The 19,117-nt window shown below is 39.1% G+C and overlaps 1 protein-coding gene across 1 annotated transcript; it reads left to right on the top strand.

The window, feature by feature from the left end:
- The first annotated feature begins 5,845 nt into the window (after nucleotides 1-5,845).
- slc6a1l (solute carrier family 6 member 1, like) lies at nucleotides 5,846-19,057 on the top strand. The gene is made up of 15 exons (XM_018671015.1): nucleotides 5,846-6,179; nucleotides 8,101-8,486; nucleotides 9,426-9,557; nucleotides 10,728-10,828; nucleotides 11,784-11,893; nucleotides 11,995-12,127; nucleotides 14,121-14,255; nucleotides 14,341-14,444; nucleotides 14,526-14,650; nucleotides 15,103-15,215; nucleotides 15,879-16,010; nucleotides 16,385-16,487; nucleotides 16,732-16,832; nucleotides 17,709-17,876; nucleotides 18,036-19,057. The coding sequence occupies exons 2-15, from the start codon at nucleotides 8,246-8,248 to the stop codon at nucleotides 18,129-18,131; spliced, it is 1,794 nt and encodes a 597-aa protein (XP_018526531.1). The 5' UTR covers nucleotides 5,846-6,179; nucleotides 8,101-8,245; the 3' UTR covers nucleotides 18,132-19,057.
- The last annotated feature ends 60 nt before the right edge of the window (nucleotides 19,058-19,117 follow it).

Raw genomic sequence — 19,117 nt, 5'->3', positions numbered from 1 at the left:
TGACATAAAGATCAGATGTAGAACACAGTTGTCAGTCAGTCAGTCAACCACTCAGCGTTTGGGCTTGGATTTGAAATCACCTGGTGTATCTGAGCAAAGTTAATTCTGCTGCACCATTAGTTCACTTCACTAATGAGCCCCCCACCCTCCCCACCCCCCAAAATGATACTCTGCCTTTGTATTCCCTTTCCTCATTCTGGCCTCATAAAAGTGAAAAGTGAAAGGAACAGGAGCAATGCCAACACTGCTGGAGACTAAGTGAAGATATGAAAAATGGGCCTGTAAAAGGTCCGAGAAGATATTTCTCAAGACTAGAGGGACATTTCTTCGATTATGTTAAATGTGGGAGGAAAATTACAGAGTGTAAATCTACAAGTGGTTGGTGTAAAGTTAAAAGTTCAAGTTTGTTCATTTCCAGTCACGTTTTTTTCTTATTGTATTACTTGTATGTTATTTGACATGTTTTCATTTAAGCTGCATCAATCCTCTTGACAGGTTCCCCTATGCAAAGAGCCTTGGTGGAGTATTCGTTAGGGTGATTGAGCTCACCTGGACCCTCTGCCACACAACTCTATATGAGCTGGTTGCAAACAGTCTGTCTTCCACTGTTCACCCCTGTCAGTGGTTTTGGTCACGTTTGACTTGATTTATGTTTTTTTTTTTCCTTTAAGTTAAGTAAGATAAACATATTCTAACTTACAACTCACGCAATGTCTTTTGCCTCCTTTGACCAACCTTCAAGTCACCTTGTTTCAAAGCTTCAGCTATCTGATGTACGCACGAAAACAAAGAAAGAGGAGCAGACTGAACCATGAAAAATTTTGATAAATGACGTCTCCATACTTTTCCCTGTATATTTTCCCTAATTCAAAAAGCAGATTGTTTCTGTTTGGCCCATGGCTACTTAGTCATTTAGAACACCCTCTATTTGATATTAACTGACTAAAACAGCAAGACTTGATCACATCTCATGATTTCGAGTAACTCTAGAAATAAGAGTTTTGACTGGTGGACTGTCTTTCGTGCTGTCAATTCCTGCAGCCAGGGAAAGTCTTACAATGTTGATATTACTGTCCCCTCTTAAAGGACCAGACTGGCAGCAAGTCTGGTCCTCAGCCCCTTTCCAAAAAGCATCTTTAGGCAGAGGTCATTGATCCATTTTTAGGAAATTACCCCTGTTCCTAGCTTTTCATGAAAGACTACGAGAATCTTTCAGTGGTCAATAACCTGCAGGATCCACTGTGAACTACATAATTCAGTACACTTAAGTCTCTATTTGTGTTTATTTATTCAAAATAGTTGATTAGAAGCTTATTTTTATCTGGAGCATTTCGTACGGAATACATGTCTGGGACTGACATTGTCGGCAGGGCATGCATCACTCAGTGTTGCATTCACAGCTGTCGGTACCTGCCCATATGTCTTCATCAGTGGTTAATGAAGCCTCTGATTGTTTGCTGCGCTTAGCAAAAATTCCAAAAGGGCACCAGAGGTGAGAAAAAGAAAAATGTCCGACCTTATTGTGCAGTCGACCATTTGATCAAAATCACCAGGATGAAGGCAACACTGAATGCATCACAGTAACAGAGTGCAAAAAGTTCCACATTAAGTAGGTTTTATTTCTGCCTGATTGCTTCTTCAGGGCTTTTATGGTGACAATACCTTGATGTAATTTACTTTGGGGCACATAAAGGGCAATGACTTTGCATATAACAAGGTCACAAGGATTTGAGACACTTGCAATGATAAAACATGACTCAGGGGTAATGGGAGGAGAGCGGAATGAGATGGAGAATGAGGCTGTTGATGGATCTCCAGGGTGGAATAACACATTCTGCAGTGACACCAATGAAACTCTAACGGATTCATGCATCAGGCAAACTGTAAATGGAGACATTTAAATGCCCTCTGTCACTTTTTTTATCTGATGTTCTCTCTCTTCTTCTATCTCCATTGATGAAACAATCTTCCTCGGTTTCTTACAGTCATTTTCCCGTTTCCATGTATCTTTTCATCTCATTCCCTTCTTATCTACCCAGGCACTACTGTGACATATCAACTTTTGCCATTTTTATCTCACTATCTTTTCATTCTGCCTCCCAACTCATATCTATACCCCACTCCACCCCTCCATTCTTTGCAGTGATTTTCTCTGCCCCTTCCTCCGTCATCATCCCTCTTTTTTTTTTTTTACTCTATCATTAGCACAATCATGCTCTCTCTGATGTACGCCATGCCCCACGTTTGTCTTTAACCTGTGGGAATTTATGTGGCGTGCATTGTCCTACTGCATTACTGGACAAAAAAAGTTGGTAATATTAGCCTCCTACCTATGCATGCCAATCGCCCCTGGGTGTTCCTAGCTTTTTAACCTCCGCATTGATTCACAGACCACGACACGTGCTGTGAATTAAAGGAAGCTCACAAGGAGGTCTCAAAGACAGCAGGTTTTAGTTCCAAATTATTTCCCATTTTCTGTTATTTAGTTTGGTTTAGTTTATAGCAGAACATTTTTCAAATGAGTGACCTGAATTAAAAATGCAAATGCAAATCTACTGCCTTTATAATGTATTGACTTGATAGTTTAATTTATTACTCCTATGCTATACTATGTTGAGTCTACAGCCATGTGAGCCATGTTATTTCAACAATGTCAGCATGCTAATGCTGCATTCACATCATGGAGGAACAAAGGTAATGACAGGAAAGATTCCCACGTTCCCAAGAAAACAAAACAGAAACAGGTCTAACACCTGTTTCTGCACTTCCTCAGTGTCATGCTGCCTAGCAAGCAACCTGATGGAAAAAAACACCATTAATAGCCACTCTAATTAAGTGTAATTTGAACAAAGCATAATAACACTGACTGATGGTTGTTTCAGATGTGTGAGGCTTGAAAATCATGCTTCTTCATTATAGTACTATCTGCTAAATCTCATAATTTAATTATGAACGTGGCTGTGGTCACACTGACAATGCTAACATGCTGATGTTTAGCAGGAATAATGTTTACTATGTTCACCATCTTAGTTTAGCACACTAGCATGCATTTGATAATTGGCACAAAACACAAAAAAATAGTTGAGGCTGACAAAAGCATCTTCCAAACTAACAAATGAAATACTGTGTGTGGTGTGGTCATAAACCAAGGTTTTGGACATTATTCATTATTGGAAATTATTACGTCTTATCCTCTGGGCACCATGAATGTCAGTACAAATCTCTGTACCAATCCATCCAGTTGATATTAAGATGCTGAGATATTTCAGTAGACAAGTATAAACTTCTACCTGCTGCTGTTTCTGAATGAATAGTCAGGGGATCACCAACATCATTATGGTTCATCCCCTGGGAATCATGAAAATCTGACCAAAATTTAATGGCAATCTATCCAATAGTTGCAAAGCTAAAGAAGGGCTAAAAATACAAAAAAAATTAAAAGTGCACACAATATATTCTGTATGTCGATTAAAAGGTTAATTGAATTATTATTCAGCTTTTTCAGCAATGCAATAGATATGCTGCTAACCACTGTTTTGTTTTTCTAGTTAGTTTTTCTGCAGTTAAACATTTGCTGAGTCATTTATTCTGTATCATAATGCAGCTCAGCTCTTGAACTAATGTAATGCATCAAATATGCACAGTCTTCCACAGTGGCAACAGGGTGCCTGCCAAACAAGGCACAATATTAACTCACAGCAACATCAAGATAAACATTAAAATGGAATAAACTCACCTTATCTGTCAACAACACAAACGTAGAGCAATGTAGACACAGAGGCATTAGTCTAAAGAAATACGGATCATTTACAGAGTTTAACATTTTAAAGATTAAACACATGATTGACTGTAAACATGAGCCATTACTCTGCTTTTTGAGAAATTATTTTGTTGTTGCTACAGGCACTCATTACGCAGTGACAGGACCAGAGCTCATGCATACAAATGACTGCGCTGCTAAAGTTTATCTCTGAGCATGCAGACTCAGCAAATCTCAGAAGTATCCATACCAAGTTAAGCTGCTGTTACAAAGTAAAGAAAATAAGATATTATTTCACACTTTGCTCTCAAAACCTTGAATAATTTGTAAACCTGTGGGGGACTTAAATCAGCAACAAAGAAGATCTTAAATTCTCACCATGTTTTGGAAAACCAACAAGAATTACTGCAGGAATTTATTGCTGCTAAAAAGGATCTTTGGACAGAGCATGAAATATTACCATCTTCCATTTTTTAATCTGAGTTTTCCTCTATTTTTGCTCATTCTCTACTATCCATATCACATATGCTAGTTTATATTTTAAGACAGGAAAAAGGCTCGGACAAGCCAACCAAATTTTGCATAACTTTTGCAAACTTAACTTTTGCTTTTATGACATTCTACCTCGGTCATTCTGCCTCTGTCACCTACATAATTGCTCCCTATTATTCCTGGCCATGGACGCTCTGGAATCATAATCAGGCTGCATTGATCGGGAGGAGGCTGTAAACAGATTGATGAAAACCAGCTTTGACAACTCCAATCCAGCCAGCTATCATCATTTGGGTCCACATGGACAATAAACCTCACCAGAGATTAAAGTGAATCTGCTCTTGATATGAATGACTCGCTATGGGTGTAATTAAGCTTCTAATATGATTTAATCTCTCACTTTCGAAATCCCATATCTACCAACTGTCCCACCCATCAGTAAACCAAAGGACATTATGTACAGTGCTGCCAGGGCATTGTGGGAATGTTCATTAGTCTTTCTAATTGGCTGGTGATAGAATATTTGAGGCAGATATTAATGTTAGGAGCTGACCTGCCATGAGAAACACAAGGGCTTTGTGTCTCATATCTAACTCCATTAATATTAATGAAGGCACTGTTTTACTGTCACAAGAGTAATTAAAAAGACAACATAGATAACGCCACTGTATCCACTGTGGGTGTAACATTTTGTATGTCAGGACACAAGATGCATGGTGTCTGGATTCAACAATTACCAAATCACCAGTAGCTTATGATGCTAATGTTAGCAAACGTAGCAATAGATGTTGCTTTATACTGTAAAAAAATTTAAGTATTTGAAATGAACATGATTTAACTTTAGTGAATACAGTGAACCAGGATCTGGTTAGCTTAGCTTAGTACAAAAACTGGAAGCAGGTGGAAATGGCTAACATGTTTAGCATCTTGTTTGCCAAATCTACACAAAACCAGGTACAGAGGTCAGGTACTATTTCATGCCTGTACACAATGACTTTCTAGTCTCCATTAGAAAAACTCTTAGGAAATAAAGGAAAATTAAATGGCCAAGAGGCACCAACTGGGGCTGCTTGGCACCTAATTGCTTAAAGAGAGCTGAATTAATTGACATTTAAGGGACATTTTAGGGGGCAGATACAGATACAGTAGAGTGGCACACAACAGCAGGCTCTCTACATCATAATCTTTGAAGTTTGACAGAGAAATGATAATTATTTATTTCTTTCACTTTGATCTGTCCTGTATTTCCCTCCAGTCACTTGAGCAAGGACACTGAGGATGAATATTAGGTCACTTTATGTGCTGATTTTGTCTGAGTCTGATACTGGCATGACCACATTTGTGGTCATACATTTCCAGGGTCCTTGCCAGCAGTCACTGCTCGTTTCATTTTCCAAAACTCCATGAGCTCTTTCATTGATCAGGCCCTTCTCTGTTGGGAAATACCATGGCAACGGTGCTGGCGAGAGCTGACCTCAGCCTTCTCAAACAAACACATATGTGCAATGCACACACACACACACACGCACTGCTGCTGCTGCTAGAGTTCCCCCACCAGAATTGGGCGATTGACATACTGTATCCCCCATGGCCTCTGGGCCTCACCAGTCAGAACTGAGCAGTAATCAAAGCAGACAAACAGGTCGAACTTTATTATCAACCACTCGATACCAGCTACAGGAACAGCCACAGGTCCTCCAAAATACAGTGTACAGGAAAGAGTTGCAAAATCAAAAAGAGCTTTTGGGGCAGCAGGAACACTGTAGCTTCCTCTGGGGCCCGGAGAGTCGGCTTTAAGCTTTTCACAGCTGATGCAAGAAGATATTTTTTCCCCCCTTGGATGTTAAATTGAAATTTCAGGACTCTTGTGATGTTGGTATGGTGAACTGAAGCTGATGACCTGAAGAGAGACTGGGAAATCTGTCAGGTAAGGATGCACCTTGTTCACCCTCCTCCTTCCTTTGCTTTGAACTGTCTATCATTTATTCAAGCATTAAGTTGAATTTTGTCAGAGTGTGTCCACAAACTGAGAGCTTTGGTTGACGAAGACTGGCCAAAGACCATAAAAATTCAAACTACTCAATCTGAATTCATTACCCGGCTGAAGTCTTTATTAATAGTTAGTATTGCAACTGTTGAGTGAGACAAAACTTTCCCAAAAAGCCTAGATTGTCAAAACAGCATGAGTCACTTTGAATCTAAGGATGGCATCCTCAAAGGGAATCTCTGATATATTTCATATTATTGGTTTTCTTTTTAAGACAGATACATGTACTCACCTAGACAACAATCTTTTCATAGTACGATACACAATTGAAGACAGCATACAACAGGAGAGAATCTGTTTGATCAATATTAATTGTACTAAATATCACAGTCAGTTTTAAAATGATCAGTCTGACTACTTCTAATTTCTAACTTGGATCGTGTGTCTATTGCATAGCCAATTCTTCTTTTTATCAACAGCATCAAAGGGTAGAGGGCATAAATGATGCATTTATTAAATGGTACAAAGGCTTTCATCAGGAGAAATTGCAATAAACATTATTATACATTTGAATACTTTGAAAAGCACAGTGAGCACAGTGAATCAGACAGAAAAAGCAAAGAAAAAACAATTATTGATTACAGCTTGGTTTTTTTTCATCGGTGTAACATGGTTGACGATTAAGGATGTAAGGAAGAATATTGTAATGAGAAGGCTCAGTGTGAACCTGCTGTTTTGTGCGAGAAACTAAGCAGTAAAATTTCCATAGAATGTCAGGTTTGAGTTGGTCTTTCAGGAATGTATCATGAAAATGTTTGTATTTCACCTCGAGCAATGACGTGACACGATCTGGACAAGTTGTGGGTCAATCGATGCAAACATGGACAACTTCCTCCCATTGCACCAACTTCCTGACCATGTGATGCCACCCTGGCATGAAGTTTGTCCACAGAGACTCGAAAATTTAATAATTACTTTATATCTTACATTAAAACTAGCGGTCCACTCTTGCTCCGAGGCTGATTCTATTCTGCAGTCTTTTGTGGACATCACGTGGTTAAATTTCAGTGGTACCTTGCATTTTTTTTCTTTTCTTTTGGTATTTTGATGACTCACCATGAACTTGACTGTGGTGGACTGGAAGGAAGGATGCAGCAGGAGGTGTGTCAGTAGTGATTAGGATGCCATGTTCTCTAGGATGACCTGGATGGCGCCACCTGCCCGCTCATATCAGGCCAATGGTACATGCTCTGTGCTATTTTTGTGGATTCAGCTGGCATTCCCACATAGACCACCTTAAATCAAATCAAAACTATTGTATGTAATATTCATGTAAATGAAATGTTTACTAATGGCCCAATACTGGCTGGAAAAGTACTATTTTCAACCATTATTACAACACAGCATTTTATTTTTTTATTTTTTTCCAACAGTTTCAAGGTCCTCGGTTTTATGGTTTCCTATTGTAAACCTGCTCTGAATCCAGATTTGAAGGTACATCAAAGAAAGGTCTTACTAATGAAGGGGTCAGCCTGGATCCTTCAGTATCCCGTCATCACCTTTTAAAACAGAAAATGTCTCCTGTTTGGTGCACCTTCATCATTCTTCCTAACTCATATTTGCCTGTGCAGGAACTCTTGCTTTTTATATTTTCTCACAGATTTATGAGGCAATCGGCAGCTTTAGTTTTGGGAGCCAGTTGCCCAAGTTCATAAAAAGGCTGTAAAAGGTCATAAAAATGCCTCAATGTCAATAAATTGTAATTTGAGTTGTATTTTCCTTCACTACAAATCTGTAAAACATAACAAAAGCTTTAAATATTGCCTATAGATAATTGTTGTGTTAAATCTTCCTCTTTCAGTGTCACTACATCGCCCTGTCCAGTCCAGCCAAGAACCAGACGAAGTGAGAGAGACTTTGTCGGACAGGAACAGAGACATTAACTATTACAGGCTGTGAGGACTGAGTGATTTTCTGGCCCCGACTAGGTCTGTAGTGTTCCCACCATGGGAAAGACTGGGCAGAGTACAGTGGACTTGAACTCCCCGTCAGAGGTCAAACAAGCCATTCCCTTTGAGGAACTGGATGCGGTGGTGCCCCCTGCAGACGAAAAGAAGAAAAAAGAGGAGCCACCTGACAGGGGAAGCTGGAAGGGCAAGTTTGACTTTCTGCTGTCGTGCGTGGGATACGCCATCGGGTTAGGAAATGTCTGGAGGTTCCCCTATCTGTGTGGCAAGAATGGAGGAGGTAAGAAAACCTAAATATCTAAGCCCAGTCAGTTTATAGTCCACAGTCATTATAAAATACTTCTCCTCTGATAAAATAAGTGTTGAGGATTGTTTTTTTTTTTAGATAAAGAGAAAATAAATCCTCAGTGTTTCAGTACTCCACATAGTGCACCATAATAGGAATGATGTATATCACTATTGAGAATCAGTTTTATTAATTTCTGCTTTAACGATGAAAGGCTTGGTAGTATAACAGAGACATTTTGTCCAGAACCCACCACAATAAAATATGTTCCTCTTCCTCAAAGCACTGGCAGTAAGACGTAAGTTAGTTTCATGGGTTATTTGACTGGCCCTTTAAGAATACATTTATAGGAATAAGGTGTTTAGCCATGCATTAACGTTTATGGAAACTTTCTAAATCAGTAGTAAAACTTTCTCTCTGGACAAGTATTCTGTGGAAGATGTGTGTCTCCTGCATGTCAATTGTACTATATTTGAAACAAGACTGTCCCCTAGCATTTTTCATAAAATGCTAATAATGAAGTTGAACCTCAGGCAGGAGCTGTGGTTTAACAAATTGGAGAAAGGGATATGTCATTCATACCCCAATATTACAGTGATATTTCATTTCTTTTTCAGTCTAAAAAGAAGAAAAAGAAACTTAATTTGCTCAAATCAAATATTAGGTTTCATAAAGTTTCTTAGGTGGTAAAGGAGAACTTGTAGTGCACAGTGAAATATTATGAGCTGTCAGTCTGAATAAAATCAATATGTCTGTTATACTGACACATTATTATTCATAAGATTCTCAACAGGTGTGGTAACAAACCCCCTGAAAATCCTTTGCAATGCACTAAATCAAATTTAAATGTATTTTAAATCGAATTAGTTCCTGACAAACACATCCACATTGTCCTAACATGTTTTGTTTACCTGCTTTGTGGTGGTGCATTAGGGGCCTTCCTGATCCCATACTTTTTGACTCTGGTGTTTGCTGGGATACCTCTCTTTTTCCTGGAAACATCTCTGGGACAGTTCACCTCAGTGGGAGGGCTAGGAGTATGGAAACTCATCCCTATGATGAAAGGTAAGATGTTGATATATACATATAGTAAGATATGGATGTACTTCATATGTTATTATCAGATTTAGATTTACATATACAAGTCGGGTGATATACTCCCCTTTCTGAGCATTTTGAGTCACAGAAAAAGCTTTATTCTGACAGCTAGAACTAAGATTTGATGCATCATTCTTTGATGGTCTCTTCTGGTAGAGTTAATTCAAAATCTTCTTCAATACTGCCTTGATAATTGAAAGAGTGGATAGATTACTGATTGGACCCACCTGGCACTGCCAAGGGGTCAAAGGAATCAGTGATCCCCTGGTCCTGAGCTTCCGTATGAAGTGACAGTTTCTTTCTTCTTGCAAAGGCAGTTAAACAACTACAACAGATCGCCAAATGGCCAAAAAGAGGCACAAAATGACCACAAAGAGGCACAGAACAACTACAAAGAATTGTGAGACGATCACAGGGACATAAAGCGACCACAAAAAGATGCAATACAATCACAAAAAAAAACACAAAATGACCACAAGGACACAGAGAAACTATAAAGAAATGCAAAATAACTGCAAAGAGACAAAAAGGGCCTTTTACACCTCTGTGCTCTGGGGCTCATCTGTCATCCATACTTGAGTCCCCTTTTCAACACAGTCTTTCCTTCCACTTAACTTTTTGCTCAATAGTTCCACTTGACATCAGGCTCTCCCTCCTTCACACTTGTTGCTGTCTTAAGAAAATATTTAAACAAAAACAACTAGTGTGCAAACCTACCAAGGAAGTAGTGAGACAGAAAAACAGTTTTGTTTACAACTTTTTTCATTTAAAGCCCCTTTCCTGCTTTCATGCTAGGTGATGGCAATTATACCACTGCCTCCAAGCTCAAAGAGCTTGAGTGGAGCACATTTTATCTCCCACCAGCACAGGCAGCAACAGTGATAGTGCCTCTGTACCACCTGGTACTCAAAGCCAAGGGCAAGTAAACACTGGGAATCACAAAAAGAAGATTCATTCAAAATGAAGATTATGATGAATGTGCCAAGTAACATTGTAAATCTTTTCTCTGTGAGGTGAAATCTGTTCTGGTTTCAGTTCATAGCTCTTGCATTTGTACTTTGCCCCTGACATACCTTATTACATTTCACTGAGAATGTTAGCTGACATTGTGCTGTAAAATGTTGGTGTCTCCTTCAGGTGTTGGTCTGGCTGCAGTGGTGCTGTCCTTCTGGCTCAACATCTACTACATTATCATCATCGCCTGGGCACTCTACTATTTATTCAACTCCTTTGGTTCGGTATGTTACATAATCAATAATCAATAATAATGTACTGCCTCAGCCAGACATTTCAGACATTTTGATATAGTTTTAGTTAGTGTGTGTTACTTACCTTATTCCTTTTTGACTACCAATTAGAGCCATAGCTAACACCGAAGACACTGAGGTCATGACCTCAGTATTTTCACTGGAAAAAAGCCCACTTTATTTTACAGGGTCATATTGTCTTCATTTATTTTCCAGGAAATTTCCTAAATAAATATTTAATCTAAATGTGTTTTCCTAATTATAAGGAAAAAACAGTGGAGACAAAGTTCTGAGACAGTTTTCTCATTCTGTTTTTGTATCAGTCTGTGTGACCAGCCAGCACAAAGATGCCTGGTGACAGAAATTTTGCAGGCATTGTGCAAGAGGCTCTTGTGTTGGGGAATTGACTGCAAAGCAGACATCAAAAGACTTTGAGAAAAAGTCTAGTGTTCATTGTTGTTGAATGTTTTTATCTGAAGGCCAAAAACACGGTTGGTTCATTAAATATCATTTTCACTGTTGGATGGGTTGCCTCTCTGTTTCTGTGTCCTTTGTTCTGAGGAGTGTTTGTGGTGTTTGTGGCTGTCGAGTCAGACGAAACAGTGACTGCTGAGAGTCAAGGGGACATAATAGAAGTTTTTTTTTGTCTGTGAAGAAAAGCACAACTGTTTTTTGTTTCTTGTTGATCTTTCTTTTCAGGAAAATGATACAGCTGATAAACCCTCAAAACACTGTTCTGCGCTTAAGTACAGAATGCAAAACCAAGAGATATTTCATTATATATACATATATATATATATATATATATATATATATATATATATATATATGTGTGTGTGTGTGTGTGTGTGTGTGTGTGTGTGTGTGTATATATATATAATATATATATATATATTGTGCTGCAGCCTGTTTTTGTTTTTGTTTATGCGGATGTCTGTGTGTGCAGGAGCTTCCTTGGCAAAGCTGTGATAACCCCTGGAACACAGAGAAATGTTTTTCCAACTACAGTCTGACAGACACCACCAACTTGACCAGTGCTGTCACTGAGTTCTGGGAGTAAGTCAGTGAGATATGCTCTGTATAACAATGTGTAAGTAAGTAAGTGCTGAAGCTATTTCTGGAAGCTATCTGTGTCTGAATTCACCATGTCCCTGTAGGCGTAACATGCACCAGCTGTCCAGTGGTCTGGAGGAGCCAGGAGAGCTACGCTGGCCCTTAGTGGGCACTCTGGCTCTGGCGTGGGTCCTTGTCTACTTCTCAATCTGGAAAGGAGTGGAGTGGACGGGGAAGGTCAGACTCTGTGTTTAAGTCCCCCCCCCCCCCCCTTTTTTTTTCCTCCTCTAAAATTCTCTCTCTCTCACTTGCCTTGGACTGCTTCTGCACCATTACCCAGTCTGCTTTATCTAAGCCTCTTTCTCATCCTCTGGCAAATGAATTTTTAATCATGCAAACATGACTAGACAAAAAGCTGCACAGGAGAGAACTGATGCTGTTGCCAGAGCTCTGGGTGGAGCTTATTAAAGAGACAAATAGGTAACCATGACATTGACTTTGTAACAAGCATCACATTTATGACCATATACCTGCATAACTAATAACATCCCATAGCCACTTTGTATTAACAAATACCAGCGTGTGAACATGATAAACTAAGACAGTGAACATGGTAAAAATTACACCCGCTTAACATTAGCATTTAACCATTGTCAGTGGGCGCCACATGGTGCCAAGCTCAAAGCACCTTGTATTTCTATGACAAGTAGTTAGCAGGGGGTTCATCTGTCAGTTCTTTAATCTGTGAACCCATTAGTCCACCAGGCCCTCCCAAAAGCTCACATGAGTAATGAGTGTCCACTGGGTCTGTTTTGTCATTGAAGTCTCTCCTCATAGTCAAGAAAATGTGATCTCAGACTTGATGAGAGTGCATTTTCAATCACCAGCTGAATCATTTAAACCCTGTCTCCTTTTCAATTTTTTGATGGGCTATATATTTATTGATCACAAAGTGAATTGATATCGCAGCTCTTAAATTATAACTCAGCTGGATGTGTTTGCGCTATTGCTAAGGCCATGCATCTCTCAGGAATTTAAAAAAAAGGGGGGGGGGTGTCCATCCATTGATCCCAAAAATCACATTGACGAGGATGATGGTTTATCAGGCTCTGGGGAGAGTTTTCAATCAAACCGTGGTAACATTTAAGCCCTTCACCCACATGATATATTAGAATAGAAGATTTATTAATTTTAATTGTATTAATTGGATATTTTTCTTTGGTATTTGCTAACAAACTTGTACCGACAAAAGTAAGAGAGAGAGTTTCTTTTCTGATCCTTTTGTATCTATGTTGACTTATTATTCAAGCCCTTTATCCTTTCCTGATTGGATGTTCTTTTTTAAAACTGACCTATTGATTCTGACACCAACTACTTTGAAATGCCATATGCCTGGGACTTGAGCAAGAGTTTCTGTTGCTCACTGAGGCCATTTAAACTGATTGGCTGTGTGTCACATTATGAACTGACATCAGAACAGAGCAGAGGATGTATTAATTGGCTCCTACAAACAACAACCTAAAATTAAACTCTTGTTTGTTTTTCAAGTTGATAGAGACAAGTTTTAGTATTTACTTATTCTTCACAGAAGTTGACTTTGTTTATAGCCGTTGTCATTCTGCTGTTCACGCCCCATCTCGCAGAAATAGAAAAAGTTTCAAAGGTATTATTTTAATCCCAAACTGCAAAACAATTCAGAGGTGATAGGAAAGGGGGGGGGAAATCACTTTGCCTGCTATCTGGGATTTTAAAATTACAGCAAGTCGAAGCGATGTATGTGAGCAGAAACACATTTACACATTCACAGCCAGGGATGATTGGATTTTAATGTGTAGCATCTAAGAGCAGTGAGAAAAATGAATTCCCCTAAGGCCCTGGCCTTGACGGACATTAGCAATTAAGCATAATCATCATACTACAGAACTGCCAGCCACTTCCTAAAGGCTCTGGTAAGACCTTCTGGCAAAGAGAAGCCATGCAAATATTGTGGCAGCTGGGGAATTTTTCACTCTTTGTATAATGTGGCAACAAAGGGCTCTGCATCTCTTATTCACTTTGTCTGCTTTGAGTTGTTTGCAATAGTGATTAGCTTTAAAACCAACACAGACATAGAGAAAGCCCCACTTTAAATTCTGTGCATTTTGAACACAGGCTTTTGGCTGTGAAACAACAGAAATATAAGCTAATTGGAACACTTAAAATGAGGTTGTTCCCTCTCTCGTTCTCTCAGGTGGTGTATTTCTCAGCCACCTATCCCTACTTCATGCTGTTCATCCTGTTCTTCCGAGGGGTCACTCTGCCCGGAGCCACAGACGGGATCCTCTTCTACATTACTCCAGATTTCAATAAACTCATTCGTTCTGAGGTAGACAGTTTGGACACATACAATCACTCAAATATATTCATACAAGGACAAACATGGGCACACACATATATCTGTTATTTCGCAGGTGTGGCTAGATGCAGCAACTCAAATCTTCTTTTCCTACGGTCTGGGCCTAGGCTCGCTCATCGCACTGGGGAGCTACAACACTTACAACAATGATGTTTACAGGTAGGGACGTGAAATCACAAGCTTCGTTTGTCCTCTTTGATATTTTTTTCAAAACTGTTCATGTTGCTCCTCTCCCTTCAGGGACTCCATCATAGTGTGCTGCATCAACTCCTGCACAAGCATGTTTGCTGGCTTCGTCATCTTTTCCATCGTAGGCTTCATGTCCTACATCACTAAGAAACCTGTGCAAGAATTAGCAGCATCAGGTACAGCACTATTTGTTTGATAGGACAGTTCTCTGATGGTCTCTGTTTATGATATATAATCTTAGTAAGATGCAAATCTTCAAACTTCAAACTGAGAAATAGCAATTAACAAGCCAAACACCCCAATATCAGTTTCTGTAAACAAGAGCGAGAAGGTTTTAGAAAGGTTGTGCATTTGACCTTTACATGGAACATGGAAGTCCTCTCAGACAAATTATCTTGCTTTCAGTCCTTTGCCACACATCTAAGTGAACTTTTTAAGCAGCCATGGAAATATTTTCAAACTTTAGAGGCTTCCAAACTCAATTCAACTCAAAGCCAAGTGGTGTAAATGAATGCGTGATGTGGTGCTGTTTGTATGTTTTCTAGATATGTAAATATGTTAATGCTTTTAGAATTCAGTTGGCTAAAATATAATGTCAGTAAATCAATGTCGTGTTTGTGATCTGTAGGTCCAGGTCTGGCTTTTTTAGCCTATCCTCAGGCTGTCACCCAGCTGCCCATGTCCTCTCTATGGGCCATCCTCTTCTTCTCAATGCTCATGATGCTGGGCCTGGACAGTCAGGTATGAAAAAGCACACACACTGCCTGCTACTATTTTCCGGTCACATTGTTTCTTTAGAGTCTCCAGTGGCGAGTTACTTCTATCTCTAGCGCTTCTCATGCATGCTAACCAGTTAGCCCCAGCCATTCCAATGTCACAATACATCTTTGTGGCGTTGAGTCACTGTAGCATCCAGTCTGCCCTCAGTCCAACATAATGCTGTCCTGAGGACGTATTCTAACCTCTTGTCTTGTAAATGCAACAATGACTGAAGCTCTTGTTATATAAACAGCTGTTAATGCTATCGTTGGCTATGTAGCAATAGCAAAAACTTACATATAGCACCTTTAAGAATGACTTACTGATTTAGATCATAGTGTCCTCTTTATCAAAAGGCCACAACTTCCCATCAAATGTGTCATGTGCTGAGATTACATCAGTGTCTTCTTAAGTGAATCTTGTGAGCAATTGAAAAAATGATGGAAAAACATGTTGCTGTATTCTTGAATAATATTTGTTGCTTTTTTCCTCGGAATGGATTATGAAAACAAAGTACAAACGTTTGCGATTGTGAATAGTTTGTGGGTGTAAGAGTCAAACCTGATATGAAACTGTGAAGTCCTCTTTTAATAACAGACTAGCAGCACATTCTGACCCATGTCTCTTAATAATGGAATGCATTAGTTCTGCACAGTGGAAGGCTTCATCACAGCTCTGATGGATGAATATCCTCTGGTGCTGAGGAAGAGGAAGAAGGTCTTCATCCTCATCGTCTGCTTCATCTCCTTCATCATCGGCTTCTCCAACATCACACAGGTATTGCATAAGCCTCTCTTTGTAAATTAAATGCCCTTAGACCCTGCTGATTATCTATAATACAGAAAATAGTCAGAGGACGTCTGCGGTGCATGTTTGATTTTTATGAGTTTTAAATCGCTGCAGTTAATTCATACTGCAGGATGTAGTGAGGAAGGTTGTCTTAAAACCCAACACACACATATACATATGAACATTTTTCCAACACAAGGGAAAGGAACCCCTTCCTGCATTATACATAATAACAAAACGATCTCACAACAACCCGCGGTGTACATTCATCATGCATATTTTATCCAATAAAGGGAGGGATATTAATATTCAGCCTCTAAAGCAGATATGTGCGTCTGTCTGTGTGTGTTGAAATCTCCTAGGGTGGTCTGTACGTGTTCAAGCTGTTTGATTACTACTCCGCCAGTGGGATGTGTCTCCTCTTCCTCGTCTTCTTCGAAACCGTTTCCATATCTTGGCTTTATGGTAGGAAATCATTTTTTTATTTTTTATGCTGGTTGAATTGCAGAGTGAAATTAAGTGAAACAAAAGCTGAAATCTGGATGGAAAAGGGACTATATTGTGCCAAGTCACCAAACGAATCATGCATGTAGATTTCCTATATAGCTGTCCAACAGGAAATTACATCTATCTGCTCCTCTTTCTGTGGTAACACTACCTATTGCTTTGTTTTTGTTAGTTATTGTCTCTCCCTCTCTTTATGCCACAGGAGCTGAAAGGTTTTATAAGAACATTGAAGACATGATCGGCTATCGGCCATGTGCCTGGTGGAAACTCTGCTGGATGTTCTTCACACCACTGATCTGCCTGGTAGGAGGGGAATGATTATCGATTTAACCTCCCACATGTGTATTATCCTAAGTCGAACTTAATCATGTACTTCCTTCTCCTTCATGGAAATCTATGAACCCATCAGGCTACGGCAGGTGCCAATAGGTAGAGGACTGATGACATGAATTGGTTTCCTCTGCTGAGTGGTGATTTGTGCTTCATTTCATGGGCTGTCAGGCCCTTAGGGAAATCATGCAATGTCTATATATCTCCACTACTCTACTAATGAAGGAACTGTAATGTTAAGGGAAGTTATTCCACCAAAATAACTAAGTTCCCATTAAGCGCTGATTTGATGATTTGCAGGTCAAAATAAATCTAGACACCTAGTTTAAAAGATCTGATTTAAAAGTAAATGTTTTTATGCATTTTTTATGCATTTGTGCTTTTTGAGATTACCATCTTGAAAACTATTGAGTGTATTGCCATAACAGTTGGTACACACATTCATGTCCTCCTTATCAAGTCAAAATTTTGATTTGTCCAATACAGTTTGAGGGAAAACACCTTAAAAATGAATGACCTCCAGCTTTACTTTGTACTTTGTGCTAATTAGCAAATGTTAGCATGCTAGGACACTAAATATGAACATGATAAACATTAAACCTGCAAGACTCTTGTTTGGATGTCAAGATTAAAAATGACTATTGTTTCAACATTTCATCGACTATATTTGAGTGTGAAACAAGTTCATGACTAAAGATAATATAAAAAGCTGTTTCAAATAATGGTTTGTACACCTCAACATCAAAAAAACAAATATATTTTAAATTCAGCTTAGAAACAGTAGAAACCACTAAATCCTTGCTTGCCAGAGATTAAATGGGCTGTTAATAACATGATTTTATATTGTAGGGGGTGTTTACCTTCAGTGCCATCGAGATGACCCCTCTGACCTTGGGGAAGTACGTGTACCCCCTATGGGGCCAAGTGACTGGCTGGTTCATGGCTTTGTCTTCTATGATCCTGATCCCGGGCTATGTCATCTACATGTTTTGCACCACCAAAGGCAGCATCAAACAGGTACTAACCTCACTATTTTCAATGTGCAGTCACTCCATATCAAAAGATATCTACTGAGGATAATTTGCACTGTCCGCTTCCAGACTCACCCTCAAGAATAACTAATGCTAGGCACATAATGTGAATCTGACTCTAATGTAACTCTCTTTACTTGACCAGCGCTGGCGGAGGATGACAACCTCCCAGGAGGATGAAAAGCCATCGGGGCATGAAGAATTTACACACACAGGGAGCGTGGGTGAAGCTCCGGTCTAGCCAGGATTGCTCAGGTAGAAATAAGCTGACTGCCATTTTCCCCCATCTGCCAGGACTTACTGTGGCCGACACTGAAATTTGACAATTGAGCAGATGGAGTGTTGTACAGTATTTTACTAGAGTATTTTCCTCCATTTTAAAGTTGGGCCAAAAAATAAGGCAAACAAAACAAGAGGACGAGGAGGCCCTTTTGATAAATATAAATTTCCTTTTGCAGTAAAATCTCTGACCACAAACTGAATGCTATAGATCAGCAATGCACCTGCGTACGTACAGCATACTACATTATGACCATATATCTTCACCCTACTTGTAAAATTTTCTCCACCGCTCATCAAAATCAATCATTGTTTATAAGCTTGCCACAAATGTAATGAATGTTGTTGTACAGAGAAATTACACAATCTTGTAAAACTTGACTTTAAGCATCAAATTGTAACGCATCAAAGATTGTTTGCTCAAGGTGAAGCAGCAGCACCAACCAGCCATCCACTGTGATAAAGTAAATATCACATTTACCATTAAAAACGTCTGTGAACCACACTGCTATATTTGTTGCCTTTGCTGAGCCAGACCTACAGAGATGAAAACAAACAATAAACATCTGTAAATATAATATAGATGTGATGAAGGTTGTACAGGCTAATTAACATAGACTGTTTCAGAATTAACTCAGCTTTAAGTTTTAAGATACTTTTAAGTTTTAAATGATGTTGTATAATCTCCAGTATTAGCCGTCATGGTGGCTTGTTTAATTCAAATAATAGAAAACTGTAAATATAATTGTATCACTATATAAAGTAAATTATGTGTTTTTTAAGTAAGTGTTTTTCATACATTGGATGGTGAACAAGTGCAAAAGTCTCACTTGTGTCAGTTTAGAGAATATGTAAAATGACATGTGTATGTATGTCAATAAAATCAGATATAGGTAAATAATGCATCTGGTAACTCCATTCTCCATCAAGATTATGCAGCATGTATTT

Source organism: Lates calcarifer, linkage group LG18 (genome assembly GCF_001640805.2).
Source record: "Lates calcarifer isolate ASB-BC8 linkage group LG18, TLL_Latcal_v3, whole genome shotgun sequence".
Lineage (NCBI taxonomy): Eukaryota > Metazoa > Chordata > Actinopteri > Centropomidae > Lates > Lates calcarifer.
This window is presented reverse-complemented; position numbering and strand designations above follow the sequence as displayed.